This window comes from Piliocolobus tephrosceles, chromosome 15, assembly GCF_002776525.5.
Source record: "Piliocolobus tephrosceles isolate RC106 chromosome 15, ASM277652v3, whole genome shotgun sequence".
Classification (NCBI taxonomy): Eukaryota; Metazoa; Chordata; class Mammalia; order Primates; family Cercopithecidae; genus Piliocolobus; species Piliocolobus tephrosceles.
In genome coordinates, this window is record NC_045448.1 from 26,396,839 (window position 1) to 26,418,010 (window position 21,172).

The following is a 21,172-nucleotide window of genomic DNA, read 5'->3' on the forward strand; positions in this document are numbered from 1 at the left end:
ACACACACACACACACACACACACACACACACACACACACACACACCACTGAGAAGCTGGTTGAGAATAAGTCACAAAATAGCAGAGACACCATCATCCCTCAGCAACACAGAAGTAGGAGGTATTAGCTTATGCTGAATCTCATTATATTGCACAGACTTTTTCTGTGACAAAAATATGACTGATGACCCACTCATACAGTTCCCTTTACATCCTTACCTAGGAGGATTATGATTGAAAAATGTAAAATATAGCAAAAAACAGGCAAACAAAACCCCACTTGAGAAGATTTACTATAATAACTGGGGAGTTCCTTTTTTTGTTGTTTGTAGAGACAGGATCTCCCTATGTTGCCCAGGCTGGTCTTGAATTCCTGGGCTCAGGGGACCCTCCTGCCTCAGCCTTTCAGCATGCTGGAATTTGATTAAAAACTGACTTGTGGGCCGGGCGCGATGACTCACACCTGTAATCCCAGCGCTTTGAGAGGCTGAGGCAGGTGGATCATGAGGTCAGGAGATAGAGACCATCCTGGCCAACACGGTGAAACCCTGTCTCTACTAAAAATACAAACAGTTAGCCGGGTGTGGTGGCAGGCACCTCTAGTCCCAGCTACTCGGGAGGCCGCAGCAGGAGAATGGCATGAACCCGGGAGGCAGAGCTTGCAGTCAGCCGAGAACATGCCACTGCACTCCAGCCTGGGCGACAGAGCGAGACTCCATCTTAAAGAAAAAAGAAAAAAAAAAAACCTGACTTGTGATTTTTTTTTTTTTTTTTAAACATCTTACCATCAACTTGTAGAAGCACGGTGTAGTGGAAAGTTATTCAACTAAAAGTCTGATGACCTGTGTTCCTCTTTCCTGGGTGACTTTTGGTAAGAGATATTACTATTCTGTTGTTCCACTCTGTATAATTGGAACAGCCATCAGGCCCAGGGCTCAGGATTGTTAGTCGTGTGAAACTGCTTTGAGAACCAGAGTTTATGTGTATAAGGCATTCATTTTTATTTTAAAATGAGAACTAAATCAATACCTTTTTACAAACTTCTTTGGAAGACCCTATTTTTATGGCTTCAGTAACTTATATTGGAGTTATTAACTATATTAGTCCTTAATTAACCTCCAATTTTTTTGGCTGTCTCCATTTATCTGATACACTCTTATTCAGACTAAATAAAGCAGGCACTCCAGGAATTTAAAACACTTTATTTTGGTTATATAATACAAATAAAAATATTGTTTCTAGCACGAATTGATATTTTCTATGATTATTATTCTGGAAGGCAAAATGCCTGATCTTGAGTGTACAAGATGTAGAAGAAATAAACTTCAATGGATGAGGAGGCAGACAAGGGAAACAAAGCAATAATAAACTGCACTCAGGAATTTGGCGTGTAGACCATAGATGGGAGTGACAAGGCCAATCTAAAGCAGTCCCAGGCAGCTGGGCTGCCTTAGGGAAAAATGCCTCCTAGAATAAAATTTGGGAAGGAGAATACAGAAAGGTAACTTAGTTCCAAAGGCAAATTTGTTTCCATGACATTTTTCTCTTCCCCAGTGATCATGCCTGCTGGGTTTAGGATTCACAGAATTCTGTGAAAATGCAGTCATGTATCACTTAATGACAGGATATGTTCTGATAGTAAATACAAAAGCCAGTAAGATAGTTATTTATTATCAAGTATTCAGCAGTGTACATAATTATATGTGCTATACTTTTCGATGACTGGCAGTGCAGTAGGTTTGTTTACACTAGCATTACCACAAATGTGAGTAATGCCTTGTGTTACAACATTTTGGAAGCTACCATGTCACTAGGTGACAGGAATTTTCGGCTCCACTATAATCTTAAGGGACCACATGTGGTCCCTCATTGACGGAAACATGGTTATATGGAGCATGACTAATATCTTAAATTTGTATGAATTTAATTGAACAGACTTGAGCCATATCATTGCAGGTAACACAAGATTTCCCAGATGAGTTGACTTAATCTCAGAGAAGTTATATGATAAAGTTTCATTGAATTTCAGAGATGAATAGGATCTTAGTACCTAATAGGTTCTAATGGATCGAATTAGATCTTAGGATCAAATGCCCTCTTTTTTTTTTTTTTTGAGATGTTGTCTCACTCTGTCACCCAGGCTGGAGTGCAGTGGCACACTGCAAACTCCGCCTCCCGGGTTCACACCGTTCTCGTGCCTCAGCTTCCCAAGTAGCTGGGACTACAGGTGCCTGCAACCAAGCCCGGCTAATTTTGTTTTTATATTTTTAGTAGAGACGGGGTTTCACCATGTTAGCCAGGATGGTCTCAATCTCCTGACCTCGTGATCCGCCTGCCTCGGCCTCCCAAAGTGCTGGGTTTACAGGTGTGAGCCACTGTGCCCGGCCCAAATGCCCTCTTTTTGAAAAAGAGAACTGGGACTAAGTGAAATAAGTTGTCTGGGATTACACAGCCAGTAACATGTCAAAGTATAAACCAATTTCTGGGTTATGCTTCAGCTTATAAATTATCAGATAAATTTATAATTGATTCAAACTTGTTACAACCTTATGCAGAGAAGCAGCAAATTGTAACTGCTTTCACAAAATTAAAAGTTACTCTTTTAAAAAGTGCTTTTAAAGAAAATATCAGAGGTAGAAAAAAATTTTAAGAATCAATCATGTCATTTTGAGTTTGTTTATATCTGAACTGATTAACAATAAGTGCAGTTTATGAACTATTATGAGCTTGCTATGAAGTCACATTTTATGGCTTTCCACAATTAACTAAGTTTTACAAGTATGAAGGTTTTTTTTTTTGTTTTGTTTTTGAGACGGAGTCTTGCTCTGTCGCCCAGGTTGGAGTGCAGTGGCACAATCTCGGTTCACTGCAACCCCACCTCCCAGGCTCAAGCGATTCTCCTGCCTCAATAACCTGAGTATCTGGGACTACAGGCGCGTGTCACTACGCTTGTATTTTTAGTAGAGACGAGGTTTCACCATATTGTCCAGGCTGGTCTCAAACTCCCGGTAGCAAGTAATCCCTGCACCTCAGCCTCCCAAAGTGTTGGGATTAAAAGCATGAGCCACCGCGCCTGGCCGAGACTCTCATTTCTTTTTTTTTTTTTTTTTTGGAGACGGAGTCTCGCTCTGTCGCCCAGGCTGGAGTGCAGTGGCCAGATCTCAGCTCACTGCAAGCTCCGCCTCCCGGGTTTACGCCATTCTCCTGCCTCAGCCTCCCGAGTAGCTGGGACTACAGGCGCCTGCCACTTCGCCCGGCTAGTTTTTTGTAGTTTTTAGTAGAGACGGGGTTTCACCGTGTTAGCCAGGATGGTCTCGATCTCCTGACTTCGTGATCCGCCCGTCTCGGCCTCCCAAAGTGCTGGGATTACAGGCTTGAGCCACCGCGCCCGGCCCTGAGACTCTCATTTCTAATGTTCTTCTCAAAACTGGTACTTCACACCCTATCAAAGAGATCTTTGCTCATTCATTCAACAAAATATATTGGCCGGGCGCGGTGACTGACGCCTGTAATCCCAGCACTTTGGGAGGCCGAGGCGGGCAGATCACGAGGTCAGGAGATTGAGACCATCCTGGCTAATACGGTGAAACCCCGTCTCCACTTAAAAAAAAAAATACAAAAAATTAGCCGGGCGTTGTGGCGGGCGCCTGTAGTCCCAGCTACTCGGAGGCTGAGGCAGGAGAATGGCGTGAACCAGGGAGGCGGAGCTTGCAGTGAGCCCAGAATGCGCCATTGCACTCCAGCCTGGGCGACAGAGCGAGACTCCGTCTCAAACAAAACAAAACAAAAAAACAATAAAATATATTGATCATGTATTATTTGCAAGCCCTGGGGCTATGGAACATGAGGAAAATTATGATGTGTAAGATGCAAATACTGCCCTCGAGGGCAAGTGTGATAAAGGACACTCAAGTTTATTGGTTAGCCGGGCACCCACTCTACAAAAAATGCAAAAAATTGAGCCGGGTGTGGTGGTGTGCGCTTGTAGTTCTAGCTACGTGGGAGACGGAGGCAGGATGACCTGAGCCGGGGGTGGTCCAGGCTGCAGTGAGCCGTGATCATGTCACTGCATTCCAGCCTGGGTGACAGTGAGTCCCTGTCTCAAGGCGGGGTGGGCGGGGGAGAAGCTTATTATCTACCATATACCAGGTATAAGATTATCTATAACCTTCTAAGAATCTTATGCTTTAGGAGAGGAGATTAGGCATGTAGTAATAATACTGTGTTTGGCATATCTCGGGTCCCCAGTAATAATTGTTAAACGAATGAACATAAAAGTATCTGAAAATAATCGCCCTTATTTCAGACACCCAGAGAGAATGAAAGGCTCCCTGAGGTAGTGGTTTCCCATAACACAGATCTCATTTCATGTTGGGTCGCTCATTTCCGAGCTGCGTATCTAAGTGACTCTGGGCAGGTTGCCTAATCTGAAAATGGGGATAATGCCTTTCACTTCAGTGTTGTTATGGGGTTGATGATAATGCATGTGAAGTTCTCCCCATAGAAGGCGCTCAATAAAAAGCAGCAACTATTATAAAATTTTATTAGTAGATCTCACTAGCCATTGATCTAGTGTTTTTTGTTGTTGTTGTTGTTTGCTTACAATTAACTGGGCTCTAGTTACGTAAAACACTTCTTGCAAACGCATTTAAGGACTCGTCGAGACTGAGCGATCACTGCTTTTATCTGGTCGGGAGACACCAGCAATCTTAATTTGGAATGGTTTGATAGAGCGGAGTGCGATGAGGCGGTCCAAAGTTCCTAAGCAACATAGACCTGAGGGCCTTGTCTCCAGTGTCCTTTCACCTGCCTTTCAAGTCCCTCTGCTGACCGCACAAAGACTCCCGTGGCCCCGGCAGCAGCTCGACCTTCTCTACATCTAACTACGGTTACTAAATTTATTTTTTTTTTCGAGACGGAGTCTCGCTCTGTCGCCCAGGCTGGAGTGCAGTGGCACGATCTCGGCTTACTGCAAGCTCCGCCTCCCGGGTTCACGCCATTCTCCTGCCTCAGCCTCCCAAATATCTGGGACTACAGGCGCCCGCCACCACGCCCGGCTATTTTGTATTTTTAGTAGAGACGGGGTTTCACCGTGCTAGCCAGGACGGTCTTGATCTCCTGACCTCGTGATCCGCCCACCCCGGCCTCCTAAAGTGCTGGGATTACAGGCGTGAGCCACCGGGCCCGGCCGGTTTACTAAATTTCTACTGCATGCAGCGCACCGTACCAGGAGCCGGGAGCGGCCCGCGGAACAGACCTCCTTCCTCTTTTACTTCGCTGCAGTGGGAGAACTAAGTCCTCTTACCTGAGGCACTGCTGAACCGACTCGCAAGCAGTCACTCTACCCCCAGGACTACAAGGGTATCCCCACTCAAGTGACGATACCACTGAAAAGCCCACCTTACCCCGGGATCAGGAGCAAAGCCCGCCGGGAAATTGACCTTTCACCCCATCTCTTGTCTTACCTCAGCTCACCAATTTTGACGCTAGCAAATGAAGCGAGGAAAAGAGCTGGAAGGCGGGACTTAATGTTGCTTGATCCACGCCGATTGGACAGCGACAGTGTCGGGGGGCGGGCCGCTCAAGCGGGCTAGCAACCCCCCCTCGGTGGGCGGGGAGAAGCGTGGGCTGCGCTTGCGCACTGAGAGGCGGCCAAAGGGGCCGAGGCGGCTACGCGTGCGCGGTGGGCGGAGCGGGGCTCTCCTACCATCTCCGCCAGCCCAGCCTTTCCCATCCTTCCCCAGCCGGTGTGGTGCTCGTGTGTCACATCCTCGTAGCCGGGAGTCGCTGCCGAGTGGGCGCTCGGTTTTCGGGTCGTCATGGCTGGCTATGAATACGTGAGCCTGGAGCAGCTGGCTGGCTTTGATAAGTACAAGGTACCGCGGGCCGGCGGACGCCCCTCTCCCTGCTCCCGGCCTCGCCCAGGCGGCTGAGGGGCCAGCGCGGCGCGGTCCGTGTCACCTTGTGCCGCGTGGCTCCGGACGGACTGGAGGGAGTTCCTCCGGGGGTCCTGCGGGTCCTGGGGATTAGATGGAGGTCGGGGAGTGTGGGAGCATCCTAAGCCCGCCGCCCCGACTCGGCATCCTCCGGGAGATTTCCTTTTCCTTAGGAGAGCGCTCAGTGATCATGGAGCGAGAGAATTCCCTTCCTATTTTTTTTAAACTTATTATTTTCGTAAGCCCCCGGAAGGATGCGGTTCCTTCTGTTGTGTCAGTCGCCTTCATTTTAGTGAAGTTTCCACTCGCCTTTCATGCGTACAACTTCGGAGGAGGAGATGATCGTTTGGCAGATGAGGCCCCGGAGGGGAGCGCCTTGCCGAGGCCATCCTGCTGGTGCCTCCTCTTCTGCTCCCGGCAGGGACTTCCTCAGCGGCAGCTTGTGGCGCTAGGGACACCAGATGAAAGGGAGGTGCACAGGAAGGAGCTGTGGAGTGGAAAGAGCGCGCGCGGGCTTTCGAGCACATAACAAACCTGATACAGAAGTCACATTTCTTTATTTCGTCTTGGGCACGTCATTTTAACCCCGCTCAGCCTCTCTTTTGTGTATGTAAACTGGAAGTAATAGCTTCAGCTGCGCAAAATGATTAGAAGAATTTGGGAAGCGCCTGGCAACCTGCTAGGACCCCAGTAAATAAATGCTGGTGGTTAAGTTTCCTCCAAATCTGGTGCTCATCCGCTGTTCCTTTACCAATGAATGACTCTAACCATCCAGTCGGCCAAGCCTGAAATATGGGCTTTAACCCTTCATCCTTGTTGTTACCCGTTCATCTTCACATCTTTGCTTAAATATTGCTTCCTCAAAGAAGCCCTCCCTAAGTGCCCCTTTCCTCCTTAAATGTGCGCTCTGTTCGTTTATGGAATTGCTGCTTTAGCGTGTCTCGCCATTAGAATATAATACCCAAGTCATTAGTTTTCTTGTGGACCACCATGGCTTAAGCACAGTGCTATGTGCATACTAGGCACCCAATAAGCGTTTGTGGAATGAATGAATAACTGAAAAAGTCATAATGGATTTTGTTTAACTCGAGTTAAAAAAAAAAAAAAAGCAAGGGTCCTTAGAAGGTCACATAGCATGTTTCTCTGCTTTCAGGCAGTGTTGTGCCATACCATTGAAGAACTGAGGTAATGACTTGTCTTAAAATTTTAAGTGGAAAGAGGGTCCAGAGCCTTCTTGGTAACTCGGGCCAGTGCTTTTCAACTTTCATTTTAGAAGGCTGTTAACCCAGATTATCTCCTGTTTTGCCTTAAGCTCTACCCCCCTTTTGTTGTCTGTTCTGCAGGGTAAATATTGGCATAGAAAACATTTCCTTTCTTACTAGTGTCTGACTTTCTAAATGCCAATAAAATAGCTATTTCAATGGGAGCAGTGTTTGTAATAGGAAATCTCCTTTTTCTTATAAAGAATCTTTCCTAGATTTATATTTTCAACTAAATAGGTGTCCTAATTTACCAGAAGTTTCGTGTAATTTTCTGTTCTGATCTTTCCCCCTTTTTTATTATATAAGTTCCTGTATCTGACAGCAGACTTCCTATCATCCTGGAAAACAAAGGTCGATTTAGCAAGCGTCCAATGTTCACTAAAATACTTTGTTGATATTATTTTAGTTATAATGAGGCTTCCTTGGGGGAAAAAAAGCACACATTTATAACCTAAATATTCTAGTGCAATGACTCAATACTGCATTTATATTAAAATTATGAATCCAGTGGTATCCAAAGGAAAAATCCATGTGATCGGTTTTGCTCAAACACAAATCTCACAGACCTTTTTTCTTGTCGTTGCATTCCCCTTGTGTTGTCTTCAGATAGTAAGTGCTTTATAAATGCTTATTTTAAAATTTTATAAATGCTTATTTTAAAAAGTCTTTTTTCCCCATAAATAGGTAAAGACTGAAAACACTCAAAAGAGATTTTGTATTCCCTCATGTGATGCTTTATAAGAGAGATGTAAAGAACTGATACTACAAAAGCAGTTGGTGGAAAAATTACTTTTGAAGTAGTTTAATTTCTTTATCTTCCCTGGAGGTATATCTGAGAGCTATAGTTGGAAACCTGGCAGTTATACAGAATAACTGCTGAAAGGGGTGTACGTGTGGAGTGGAAATTAGGTTTCTGAAGCAGGAAACTATAAGACAATTGACTTTTGGTATGGAAGAGCATGGGATGGATTCTGTGTTATGTATTGACACTTGTATTCGCCATTGTTACTTAACACAATTAAACAGTTAGTTGAGTATTAGTTGAATGTCTGCTTTCTCTTTTAGGACGTGAGCTTTAGAGGGCAGGCCCTATAGCTGACTTTTTTTTTTTTTTCCCTTTAGTAACATGAGTGAGGTCTAGCACAGTACTATGAACAGAGTAAGTGCTAAACAAATATTGAAGGAATGAGAGTGTAAAAGAATCTAAACCATTTTGGAAGTATGGTTGAAAAAAAAAGGAGCTCTATGTCTGGATATTGAAAGGGTGCTTTTGTATTTTAAATGTGAAGATACCGGGTTTAACTACCATTACCATTGTTCTTTGTTGCTTATTAACTAACATAACTTCAGAGAATTATACTGAAGGAGTTCAACCTTATTTTTGCCCTCTACCCATCCTTTGTTTTGGACAGGTTTTTTGTTTGTTTTTTGAGATGGAGTTTTGCTCTTGTTGCCCAGGCTGGAGTGCAATGGCGTGATCTCGGCTCACCAAAACCTCCGCCTCCTGGGTTCAAGTGATTCTTCTGTCTCAGCCTCCCGAGTAGCTGGGATTACAGGCATGCACCACCTCACCTGGCTAACTTTGTATTAGTAGAGATGGGGTTTCTCCATGTTGGTCCGGCTGGTCTTGAACTCCCAACCTCAGGTGATCTGTCCTGGCCTCCCAGAGTGCTGAGATTACAGGCATGAGCCACCACACCGGGTTTTTTTTTTGGATGGAGTTTTGCTTTTGCCGCCCAGGCTGGAGTGCAATGGTGTGATATCAGCTCACTGCAGCCTCCACCTCCCGGGTTCAAGCAGTTCTCCTGCCTCAGCCTCCCGCATAGCTGGGATTACAGGCGCCTGCCACCACGCCTGGCTAATTTTTGTATTTTTAGTTGAGACAGGGTTCCACACACATTGGCCAGGCTGGTCTCGAACTCCTGACCTCAGGTGATCCACCCACCTCGGCCTCCCAAAGTGTTGGGATTACAGGCGTGAGCCACTGCACCAGGCCCTTGGACAGGTCTTTATAGTTGAGGGATTTTTCCCCACTTATCTAAGGGGGAAACTGCAAGTTTTTTTTTTTTTTTTTTTTTTGGTCCTGGTTTGCTCATCTAACTTTGGGAAGGCAAAGTTTTAATTGATAGTGTAGCAGTTACTTTCAAACTGTATCATTTTGCCTCAGGGAGGAAGTGTTCTGTGAAATACTCTGTGTGGTTTGTTCAAGAAGATAATTTGTCTGGGCACAGTATCTCATGCCTGTAATCCCAGCACTTCTGGAGGCTGAAGTGGGGAGGATGGCTTGAAGATAGAAGTTGGGCAACATAGTGAGACCTCATCTCCACACACACACACACACACACACACACACACACACACACACAATTAGCCAGGCATGGTAGCATGTGCCTGTGGTCGTAGTTACTTGGGAGGCTGAGGTGAGAGGATCACTTGAGTCTGGAAGCTGGGCTGCAGTGAGCTATGATTGTGCCACTATGTTGCAGCCTGAGCAACAGAGAAAGACCCTGACTCAAAAAAAAAAAAAAAAAAAAAGTGTGTGTGTGTGTATAAATATATATATAGTTTCATGATGACTTGGTTTCTGCTATTATGGTAATTAATTGGCTTTCAACAACAGCAGCCTGATTATAGGAATCATGATAATTGTGAATTTATTAGTATTACAATTAAGAGGTGGTAAAGAGAGACTGTGTTTGCTTCTTAATGGTAATAATGCTAAAGAACCAGAATCTGGCCTTTAACCTTACTAGTTCCTGCAGATTTCATTAAAAAAATTTTTATTCTTTTTTTTTTCTTTCTTTCTTTTTTTTTTTTTGTGAGATGGAGTCTTGCTCTGTCACCCAGGCTGGAGTGCAGTGACCGGATCTCAGCTCACTGCAAGCTCCGCCTTCCGGGTTTACGCCATTCTCCTGCCTCAGCCTCCCGAGTAGCTGGGACTACATGCGCCCGCCACCTCGCCTGGCTAGTTTTTTATATTTTTTTTAGTAGAGACGGGGTTTCACTGGGTTAGCCAGGATGGTCTCGATCTCCTGACCTTGTGATCCGCCTGTCTCGGCCTCCCAAAGTGCTGGGATTACAGGCTTGAGCCACCGCGCCCGGCCTAAAAATTTTTATTCTTATCTTTTTTTAGAGACAGGGTCTTGCTTTGTCTCCCAGGCTAGAGTGCAGTGATGCTATCATAGCTTACTGCAGCCTTGAATTCCTCAGGTGATTTTCCTCCCTTGGCCTCACAAAGTGCTGGGATTATAGGTGCGAGCCACTGTGCCTGGCCATCATACAGTTTGATTTTGTTTATTCAGCAAGCATTTATTGAGAGTCTACTCAGTATCAGGCATAGCATTTGGGCTGCAAAATTAAGCTAAGCTGAAATTCTTTTCTTCAAAGAACTCAGTTTGGTGGCATGTGAACATAGAAATGAACAGTTATAAAAAGTTAGTAAGTCCAGTTAGGCAAGTGCTGGGTCCTATGGAAGACGAGAGGAGGCAACTTCCAGGGAGTGGGAGCTAGAGTTGAGAAAGCCTTCAGGGGATGGAGGTGAAGGCAAAACTCAGTCTAGAGAGATGAATATATGTATTTATATTATATATAGAGAAGGAGAGAGAGAGATGCTGCTCCATTTATGATGGGTTTCTGTTCCTGATAGACCTATTGTAGTTGAAAATACATTTAATACACTTAACCTACTGAACATCATAGCTTAGTGTAGCCTACCTTCAATGTTCTCAGAACACTTAGAGTAATTCACCTGCACTTGAGCAAAATCATCTGGCAGTGCAGTAGAGAATCGGTTGTTCACTTATGTCAGAGGTCAGAGACTGAACTACCGGGTTGAGAGGGAGAAAGGCATTATGGAACAAGACAGCAATGGAGTGTGAAGTAATGAAGGCCTCAGGGTATTTTCTGGGAACCACAAGAAGTTAGATAAGGTGTTTAGACATAATGGTGAAGTGGCAGGAGATGAGACTGGAGAGTGAGGTGGGGTGCTCTCAGAGGTTTTTTTTTTTTTTTTTTTGAGACCGGGTTTCACTCTGTCGCCCAGGCTGGAGTGCAGCGGCGCAATCTCGGCTCACTGCCACCTCCACCTCCTTCAAGCAATTTTCGTGCCTCGGCCTCCGAAGTAGCTAGGATTACAGGCATGCACCACCACACCCGGCTAATTTTTGTGTTTTTAGTAGAGATGGGTTTCGCCATGTCGGCCAGGTTGGGTTTGAACTCCGGACCTCAGGTGATCTACCTGCCTCAGCCTCCCAAAGTGCTGAGATTACAGGCATGAGCCACCGCACCTGGCCTGTTCACCCTTGTGATTGCATGACTGACTAGGAGCTGTGGCTCGCTGTGCTGCCTAGAATTTCGAGAGAATATACCACTTTCAACCGAATGCGTGTTACCTTTGCACCATTGTAAAGTTGAAAAATTATGAGTGAAACTGTCAGAGGTCAGAGACTGTACTACCAGGTTAAGAGGGAGAAAGGCATTATGGAACAAGAGAGCAATGGAGTGTGAAGTAATGAAGGCCTCAGGGTATTTTCTGGGAACCACAAGAAGTTAGATAAGGTGTTTAGACATAATGGTGAAGTGGCAGGAGATGAGACTGGAGAGTGAGGTGGGGTGCTCTCAGAGGGGGATGATTCGATGTAAAGGACTTCTGGATTTGATCGTGTAGATCACTGTGTGGTTCAAGGACTGCTGGCATCAGAATCACTTCGGGAGGTTGTTTAGCGAATTCGTGGCTCTCTTTGGGAGATACACTTTGGATAGATTGCTGTTATTTTCATGTTTAACAAATACCTCAGGCCAGGTGCAGTGGCTTAGGCCTGTAATTCCAGCACTTTGGGAGCCCGAGGCAGATGGATTGCTTGAGCCCAGTAGTTTGAGACCAGCCTGGACAATATGGTGAAACCCAGTTTCACCAAAAATACAAAAATCAGCCGGATGTGATGGTGCGTGCCTGTGTCCCAGCTACTCTGGAGGCTGAGGTGGGAGGATTGCTGAAGCTCGGGAAGTCAAGGTTGCAGTGAGCTGAGATCATGCCACTGCACTCTGGCTTAGATGACAGAGTGAGACCCTGTCTCAGAAAAGAAAAAAAAGCCAAATATCTCAAGTGGTTCTTAGGCACATTATAGTGCTATAGGTTTTGGGGAGCCACTGTTTAAAATTGAAATCTAGACAGGATCACATTTCACTTTTAGGAAGCTCACCCTGGCAGTGTGTAGAAGATGGAGAGAGGTAGAGGTGATCTGGAGGCCTTTTAGGATGATGCTTCTGCATAAAACTAGGTTAAGAAATGTCAAAGGCCTGAACTAAGGGGTGGGGATAAAAGGAAGGAGTGGGGATTCTAAAGATAGATGTCAAAACAGGTTAACCTGCACACTGAATGTAGCCAACAGTTATGTTTAATTTGGCCCACACTTGCTTTCTTTCAAAAATTGGTATCTCTAGCTGGGCGCGGTGGCTCACGCCTGTAATCTCAGTTACTTTGGGAGGCTGAGGCGGGTGGATCACGAGGTCAGGAGTTCGAGACCACCCTGGCCAACAGGGTGAAACCCCATCTCTACTAAAAATACAAAAATTAGCTGGGCATGGTGGTGTGTGCCTGTAATCCCAGCTACTTGGGAGGCTGAGGCAGGAGAATCGCTTGAATCCTTGAGGTGGAGGTTGCAGTGAGCTAAGTAAGATAGTGCCACTGCACTCCAGCATGGGCGACAGAGCGAGACTCCATCTCAATAATGGTAATAATAATAATAAAATAGTGTCTTTCTCATAAAAATCCAGATTTCTGAATTCTCTTAAAGAAAACAGAATATTGGACAATACTGGCCCTGAACTTCCTCTTGACAAGAATCAGCTGATGCTGAATAGTGCTTGCTCTGTTTTTATTTGCTCTCTAATTTGCCGTTTCTCTACCAGTGCATATGCTTTATGCAGGAATGCTTTGTTCAACTTACCTGCCAGATCCCTGTGATCCTTGATTTGAAGATACAGGGTTGGCAGAACATGGTGACTGACTAGGTGGAGGTAGTATAGAGGGCCACATAAAAGATGGGGAGGAGTCTGGGATGACTCAGGTTCTGGTAGGATGACTGGGTGGATAGAAGTGGTAGTCACTGAGGCAGGGTTTTATGAAACAGCATACTGTTTTATATATATAATTTTTTAAAAAATACAATAGTGTTTTGCACAGGTCACTTCTCTTGGATGGGACCACATGAAAGTGTGGATTATGGACTTGGAATTAAAGAAAACTTGTAAGGAAATCTTATTTGTGAATGAGTTGCCCTCTATTAGAGGACATTTCTGTAAAGATTTCAAAGATACAAACACTTTTCCTTTTAAAGCCTCAATAGAAACAGCATGAGAAATTCTTGATCTTTTAATTTTCGTTTATTATGACTACAAGCTGACTACAATACAATATGTTAATTATGGCATTGCCTGGATCCATTACAGTTGATTGAAGCATAACTTATCTTTAATTGTATCTTGGTCACCTTGACTAGATTTGGGGAACTGCCCTCTCTTTCCTGTAAGTACATTAATAAGGCTTGAAATGTATTCTAGTTGTCTTAGATAGTGATTTACACATGTCTGGCAGAAAGAATTGTTTCTGCAGTTGGCAGAGACAAGAAAGATGGGTGGAAAACGTCTGCAGAGTGAGGGGGAGAGATTCCCTGGTAAGAAGATGCCTACTACATTTTTAGGTGCTATTTGGAGGAAACATCTTGAATTGGATCTTTTACTACCTTCTGAAATAACAGTTCACTGATGATGGCTTGTTTCTCTAACTGCTGTAGTGCTTAAATATTAAGAAATTCTTTGCTAAATAAGAGTTTACCTACTCCATAAGGGAAACTTGGGGAAAGGTGTTCCATTCAAAGACACCCATGGGAACCAAGGCAAAGAGACTGCCAAGACCCTGGTACGTTAGAAGCACAAGGAAGTGGCGCGTGTGTAAGTGACCAGGCCGAGCCTTGGGAGCTCAGTGAGGGAAAGCAATATCGTCATAAATACTGAATAACAATAATAATGATAGCAAACATTTATATATTGTATACTCTGTGCCAGGCACTGCTTTAAGTGCTTTATATGTATTATCTCATTTAATATTCACAACTGCCATCTGAGATAGAGGTACTATTTTCCCTGTTTCACTGAGACACTGAAAATCTAATTTGCTCAGGGTCCCACAGCTAGTAAGTGGTGGAGCTGAGATTTGAACTCAGGCAATCAGTCTGGAGTCCATGTTCATCGTGCTATTCTGCCTCTCAAAACTAAGAATGAAGTATAAACTCTGCCTTGTAGGTACTGGCTGTTTGTTTGTTTTTTTATTTTGAGACTGAGTCTTGCTCTGTCACCCAGGCTGGAGTGCAGTGGTGCGATCTTGGCTCATTGCAAGCTCCGCCTCTCGGATTCACGCCATTCTCCTGCCTCAGCCTCCCGATTAGCTGGGACTACAGGCGCCCACCACTAAGCCTAGCTAATGTTTTGTATTTTTTTTTTTTTTTTAGTAGAGACGGGGTTTCACTGTGTTAGCTAGGATGGTCTCAATCTCCTGACCTCGTGATCTGCCTGCCTCGGCCTCCCAAAGTGCTGGGATTACAGACCTGAGCCACCGTGCCTGGCGGTACTGGCTGTTTTTGTATATGAACATTAGAATAAAGACCTTCAATGACATGCTTAATTGGATATGTATCTAATGTATGCAGATGGGGAAAATGTAGTGCTTACTCTTTCCCTGGTTTAAAATTATTAGTAGGGGCAAGTGGGCCTGAATTTACTAGTCTTGCATTTAGTTGAGTATAAAGACCATTTCATTTATGATTAGCTCTAATTGAGATAAAAGGCTTTTGATTAAATAATTAGCTTTCGGACTAATATTAAGTTAAAGAGTTTCCACATACCAGCTGTGTGATAATTAGCAGGTAACTTAATCTAACCAGGTTTCCTCATCTGTGAAATGGAGTAGTACCTACCCCATAGGATAATTCTGAAAACTGAATGAGTTAAAATTTATAAAGTGCCTGGCACATAGTGCTGTATAAATGCAGAGTAAATAAAAAATGAAACTTGACATTTGTGATTCCCTGCACAAATGAACATTGGCTAGCATATAACATATCCACATTTATACACATCCCTGGAGGTTATACCAAGAGAAACTATTTTCAGATAGGAAATTAAGGGTGGCAACGTAATGGACAATTGGAAAGAGTAATGAGGAGTCTGTCTAGCTTGGGTCTCACAGATAGTCTTTGGCTTCAGATTTCTTCGTCTTTTTAATCATATGTAATAGCACAAGAGACAATATATAATTTTTCTCAAATACTGCACCCTATTTAAGAGTCTGCAGTGGCTTCCATGTGTTTAATATCCAAATTACTCAGCAAAGATTTCAAGTTCCTTCACTAAATGACCCCTCCTTTTGCCTTATCTTCTCATCTTGTTAGAGTTTACTTAAAGTCTAGCAAGCAAACCTGTTTGTCATCATGACTTGCTTGTATTTGTCTCATTGCTCTAATTCTCCAGTCTCCTATTGCCACCCTCTTCTCTCTGACTTGTTAGATGGAAACGACAGTAATGACTGAAATTAGATCTCCTTGCTCAATGAGTCATGTTCTCTGTGGGCGTAGTTCTTCAAGTCTCTCTCTTTTTTTTTTTTTTTTTTTTGAGATGGTGTCTTGCTCTGTTGCCTAGGCGGGAGTGCAGTGGCACGATCACGGCTCACTGTAGCCTCAACCTCCCCAGGCTCAGGTGATCCTCCCACTTCAACCTCTCAAGTAGCTGGCACTACAGGCATATGGCACCACACCTGGCTCATTTTTGTATTATTTTGTAGAGACGGGGTTTCTGCATGTTGCCCAGGCTGGTCTCGAAGCTCTGGGCTCAAGCTATCTGCCTATCTCAGCCAATGATGCTGGCATTATTGGCGTGAGCCACCTTGCCTGGGTGAGCCAGCATTCCTGGCCTCTTGTCTTGTATTGATTAAAAGTACATTAAGAGACTTTATTTCTGTCCTAGGGTTAATTTATTCCTCCTCCCACTCTACTTTTTTTGCATTTTAAGTTTAGTGATGTTTTGTTTTAATTAGAAATAAGATTTCCGTCTGTTGCCCAGGCTGAAGTACAGTGACATGTCATAGCTCATTGCAGCCTTAAACTCCTGAGTTCAAGTGATCCTCCCACTTCAGCCTCCTGAGTAACTGGGACTACAGGCATGTACTACTATGCCTGGTTAGTAGAAAGTAGAGCATTACTTGGGGCAGTGGACTCAGTGTGATTACTAAGTTGTCCAGAGCTCAGTATTTAGTGCAAAGATGTGTCAGTTCACTTTTCTTACTGGTACATAGAAGGGATTTAAATACATGTATAAAGGACATGCTTTTAGGTCCAAGAAGGTGTTTTCGTAGTTTTCCTTATGTTAGAGCCAATTTCCTTCTTAAATTAAGGGGGACTCATTTCTAATCTATCAAAAATGGACACTTCTTCACAGCATATTTAGAAAGTATTTTACAAGTCATTGTATTGCTCCTAGACTAAACCCATAATTGTCACTTGCCTGATAAATTATAATAGTTTCTAACTGGTCTCTACTTTGTATTTTACCCCCTTCAAGTCCATTTTCTACACCATGATCAGAATGGTCCTCTTAAGATATAAATCAGGATGTTTGTTGTTCTTAGAATAAAAATCCAACTCCCTGTGGTCCTGCCAAGTGATGTCTGCCCACCTCTCTAGTCTCTTCATATCGCCCTTCTATACGATGCTGGAGCTACATTGGCCTTCCTTCAGCATTTCCAACACTTCTGTTAGTGGTCTTTGTATGTGTTATTGTTTCCTGCCTCGAAGGTGTTTCTTGGCATGTATTACATCCCCACCTCCACACACACACACACGTGAGTCATATAATCTTTCTTTATTTTCTCTCTTTTTTCCTTTTTAGGTATAAATTACGTATAAATACTGTAATACGTTAAGATCTTAAGTGTATAATTTAATGCATTGTTACATATGTATATACCCATGTAACCACGACCCAGCTGAAGATACAGAATTATTTCTAGTGCCTCAGAAGGTCCCCATCAGTCCCTCTCACCAGACTACTGTTTGGACTTCTTTTGCCATAAATTAGTTCTGTTTTTGAACTTCATATAAGTGGAATATATGAAAGCACATTGTCTTTAGCATCTATCTTTTCACTCACTACTATGTCTCATACATTTTTACTTGACTGCCTTCTCATCTAGGACTCAGCTTAAATGTCGCCCTCTAGAAGCTGCCTCTGACCACTCTGACTAGGCACACTTCCTGCTCCACTTGTTCTCTTCTTTTTTGGGAGCCGGTTACCATCTTTACTAGCCTCCTAAGGCTGCCATAAAAATTACCGCACACTGAGTGGCTTTAAACAACAGAATTGTAATTCTCTCCTAGTTACAGAGGCTAGACGTGTAGAAAAACAAGGTATTGGCAGAGCCACACACCCTCCAAAAGCTCTAGGTGAGAATCCTTCCTTGCCCCTTTCAGCTTCCAGTAGCTCCTGGCCTGCCTGGGCCTGTGGTAGTGGAACGCCAATCTTGCCCTCCCTCTTCGTGTGGCCTTCTTCCTTGTGTTTCTGTCCCCTTGTCTGTCTTCTTCTTGCATAATACTCTGATAATTCCCTTTATAATATTTATCACGAATTGTGTACATGTGGTTATTTTTTAAGGGGTGTGGGGAGCAGTGTCTTGCTTTTTGCTGATCTGCTTTGGCTATGTCTCCACCCAAATCTCACCTTTAATTGTAGCTCCCATAATTCCCACGAATTGTGGGAGGGACCCGGTGGGAGAAATTGAATCATGGGGGCAGTTTCCTCCATACTGTTTTTGTGGAAGAGAATGAGTCTCATGAGATCTGATGGTTTTATAAAAGGGGAAACTCCTTTCGCTTGGCTCTTATTCTCTCTTTGCCTGTCGCCATGTAAGACGTGCCTTTTGCCTTTCACCATGATTATGAGACCTCCCCAGCCACATGAAACTATGAGTCCATTAAACATCTTTTTCTTTATAAATTACCCAGTTTCAGTGGGGTGCGGTGGCTCACGCCTGTAATCCCAGCACTTTGGGAGCCTAAGACAGGAGGATCCCTTGAGGCCAGGAGTTCAAGACCAGCCTGGCCAACATGGTGAAACCCCATCTCTACTAAACATACAAAAATTAGCCAGGCCATGGGGTACACACCTGTCACCCCAGCTACTTGGGACGCTGAGGCAGGAGAATCACTTGAACCTGGGAGGCGGAGGTTGCAGTGAGCCGAGATCACTGCCATTGCACTCTAGCCTGGGCTATAGAGCGAGACCCTGTCTCAAAAATAAATAACTAAATAAATAGATGTATAACCTAGTCTCAGGTATGTCTTTATCAGCAGTGTGGAAACAGACTTAATATTCCCAGGCCGGTCCTGAATTCCTGGCATCAAGGGATCCTCTCACCTCATTCTCCCAGGTAGCTGAGATTACAGACAACTTATGATTATTTACTTGTTTTCTTGCTTACCATCTATCTCACACTAGACTGTAGACTTGGCAAACATAGAAAACATTGGTCTTGCTCACCATTTTCTTCTCAGTGGTCTAGCACAGCCCCTGGCAACATGATAGGCACTCAGTCAAATATTTCTTGACTCACTGAATGAATGGATAAATGAAAAATGAAGTCTGCTTTATTTCCTGACTTGGACTGAAGTTTAAAAAAGTTTTAAAACTTTCTAATATTGGCAAAATGTTATTTAAGGTAACTAGCTTTCACAGAGACTTTCATGAAGTGGGTAAAATAGACATAATTGCTGCGGATGACATTACAGAATATTATACCCAAATAATTGCATCTTAAAAAAAAAAAAAAAAAAAGGGTCTCTCTCTTTTGTTACCCAGGCTGGAGTGTAGTGTTACAATTATAGCTTACTGCAGCCCTGAACTTCTGGGCTCAAACTATCTTTCTGCCTCAGTCTCCCAAGTAGCTAGGACTGCAGGCACATGCCACCACATCCAGCTAGTTTTTAAAAAACCTTTTGCCGGTCGCGATGGCTCAAGCCTGTAATCCCAGCACTTTGGGAGGCGGAGACGGGCGGATCACGAGGTCAGGAGATCGAGACCATCCTGGCTAAGATGGTGGAACCGCGTCTCTACCAAAAAAATACAAAAAACTAGCCGGGCGATGTGGCGGGCGCCTGTAGTCCCAGCTACTCGGGAGGCTGAGGCGGGAGAATGGCGTAAACCCGGGAGGCGGAGCTTGCAGTGAGCTGAGATCGCGCCACTGCACTCCAGCCTGGGCGACAGAGCGAGACTCCGTCTCAAAAAAAAAAAAAAAAAAAACCTTTTATAGGCTGGGTGCGGTGGCTCACACCTGTTGTCCCAGCACTTTGAGAGGCCAAGGTGGGCAGATCATGAGGTCAGGAGTTCAACACCATCCTGGCCAACATGGTGAAACCCCGTCTCTAGTAAGAATACAAAAATTAGCCCGGCGTGGTGGCATGCACCTGTAATCTCAGCTACTCGGGAGACTGAGGCAGGAGAATTGCTTGAACTTGGGAGGCGGAGGTTGCACTGCATTCCATCCTGGCGACAGAGCGAGACTCCGTCTCAAAAAAAAACCAAAAACCAAAACAAAAAAAACCTTTTATACCCCAGACTGGTCTCAAACTCCTGGGCTCAAGTGATTTCCCCACCCCACCTCAGCCTCCCAAGGCACTGGAATTACAAGCATGAGCCGCGATGCCTGGTCCGTAATAGCAGTCTTGAGGGAAATGTTTAGAAGGTCTACATTGATTGGCATTTTTATAGACTTAAGTGAAAGCATTATTAGCATGACCAGGTTTATATGTTGAGAGTTTTGGGAGGAATAGCTATTTCCTTGGATAACTAAGCCAGGATCAGAAGAAATCTGGAGAGGGCAGAAATGAGTTGACTCTAGCAAAATGAAATGTTAAAACTTTAGATGCAGTGTCGCACCTGTGTTCCAGTAGTCAACCTCATATTAGCATAGAGAAAAATGACTTTGCAGTCCATGTGAGAAAGGCCTGAGGGGGTTCAGGTGACTGCAGTGTGATTTAGTTGTCCCGGGAATTAGTAATATCTTGAGCAGCATAAGTTATCAAGGAAGAGGGGCTTATAGTCATGTTCTGCTTCCTACTCATATGCCACTTGAAATGCTCCTTTTGCCCTAGACCACATGTTTGTGTTGATTTAACAACAAATTGGATTGTTTGAAGCAGGGGTTGTCAAACTGAAGCCCCCGGTCTGCCTGTTTTTGTGAATAAAGTTTTATTAGAACACTGCCAGGCTCATTTGCTTACATATTTTCTGTGACCGCTTTCCTGTTTCAAGTGTTGTGTATTTGTTGCAAAGACCATATGGCCTGCAAAGCCTCAAATATTTACTATCTAGACCCTTACAGAAAAAGCTCTCCAACCCCTGGTGTACTAAACTAGACCTAGGTGATGAAGGAGACTGAAACCATGGCAAAAAGCAGTGGCAAAAGGAGTATAGGAACAGATGATGAAAAGATTTAGATGTGACAGGGAGAGCTGTCTTCAAATATTTGAAAGACTGTAGTTTAGAAGAAAAGTTAGGTCTGGTGTAGTGGTTCTTGCCTGTAATCTTAGAACTTTGGGAGGCTGAGGTGGGCAGATCACCTGAGCTCAGGAGTTCGAGACCAGCCTGACCAACATGGTGAAACCGCGACTCTACTCAAAATACAAAAATTAGCCAGGTGTGGTGGTGGGTGCCTGTAATCCCAGCTACCAAGAGGCTGAGGCAGGAGAGTCGTTTGAACCCATGAGGCAGAGGTTGCAGTGAGCTGAGATCGCACCACTGCACTCCAGCCTGGGTGACAGAGTGAGACTCTGTTTCAAAAAAAGAAAAATTACACTGCTTAACTTTGTAGAGCAAAATGAAAACACAGGATAGATGATATAGGGCAGGGGAGGATTTTGTTAGTATATG

General features: G+C 44.1%; 2 protein-coding genes across 3 annotated transcripts in view; one reads left to right on the top strand and one right to left on the bottom strand.

The window, feature by feature from the left end:
- The window catches only part of ADGRF3 (adhesion G protein-coupled receptor F3), a 43,129-nt gene extending 36,749 nt beyond the window's left edge, over positions 1–6,380 (bottom strand). The window contains exon 1 of one of the 2 annotated variants that reach the window (XM_023230012.2): positions 5,708–6,380. In XM_023230012.2, coding sequence (XP_023085780.1) covers positions 5,708–5,821 — 114 coding nt within the window. In that variant the 5' untranslated portion in view covers positions 5,822–6,380. The remainder of the gene's footprint in view (positions 1–5,707) is intronic. The other variant, XM_031934150.1, reaches the window with a different exon arrangement.
- SELENOI (selenoprotein I) overlaps positions 5,673–21,172 on the top strand; it is a 50,919-nt gene continuing 35,419 nt past the window's right edge. Inside the window, exon 1 of the mRNA XM_023230013.1 lies at positions 5,673–5,876. Coding sequence (XP_023085781.1) covers positions 5,820–5,876 — 57 coding nt within the window. The 5' untranslated portion in view covers positions 5,673–5,819. The remainder of the gene's footprint in view (positions 5,877–21,172) is intronic.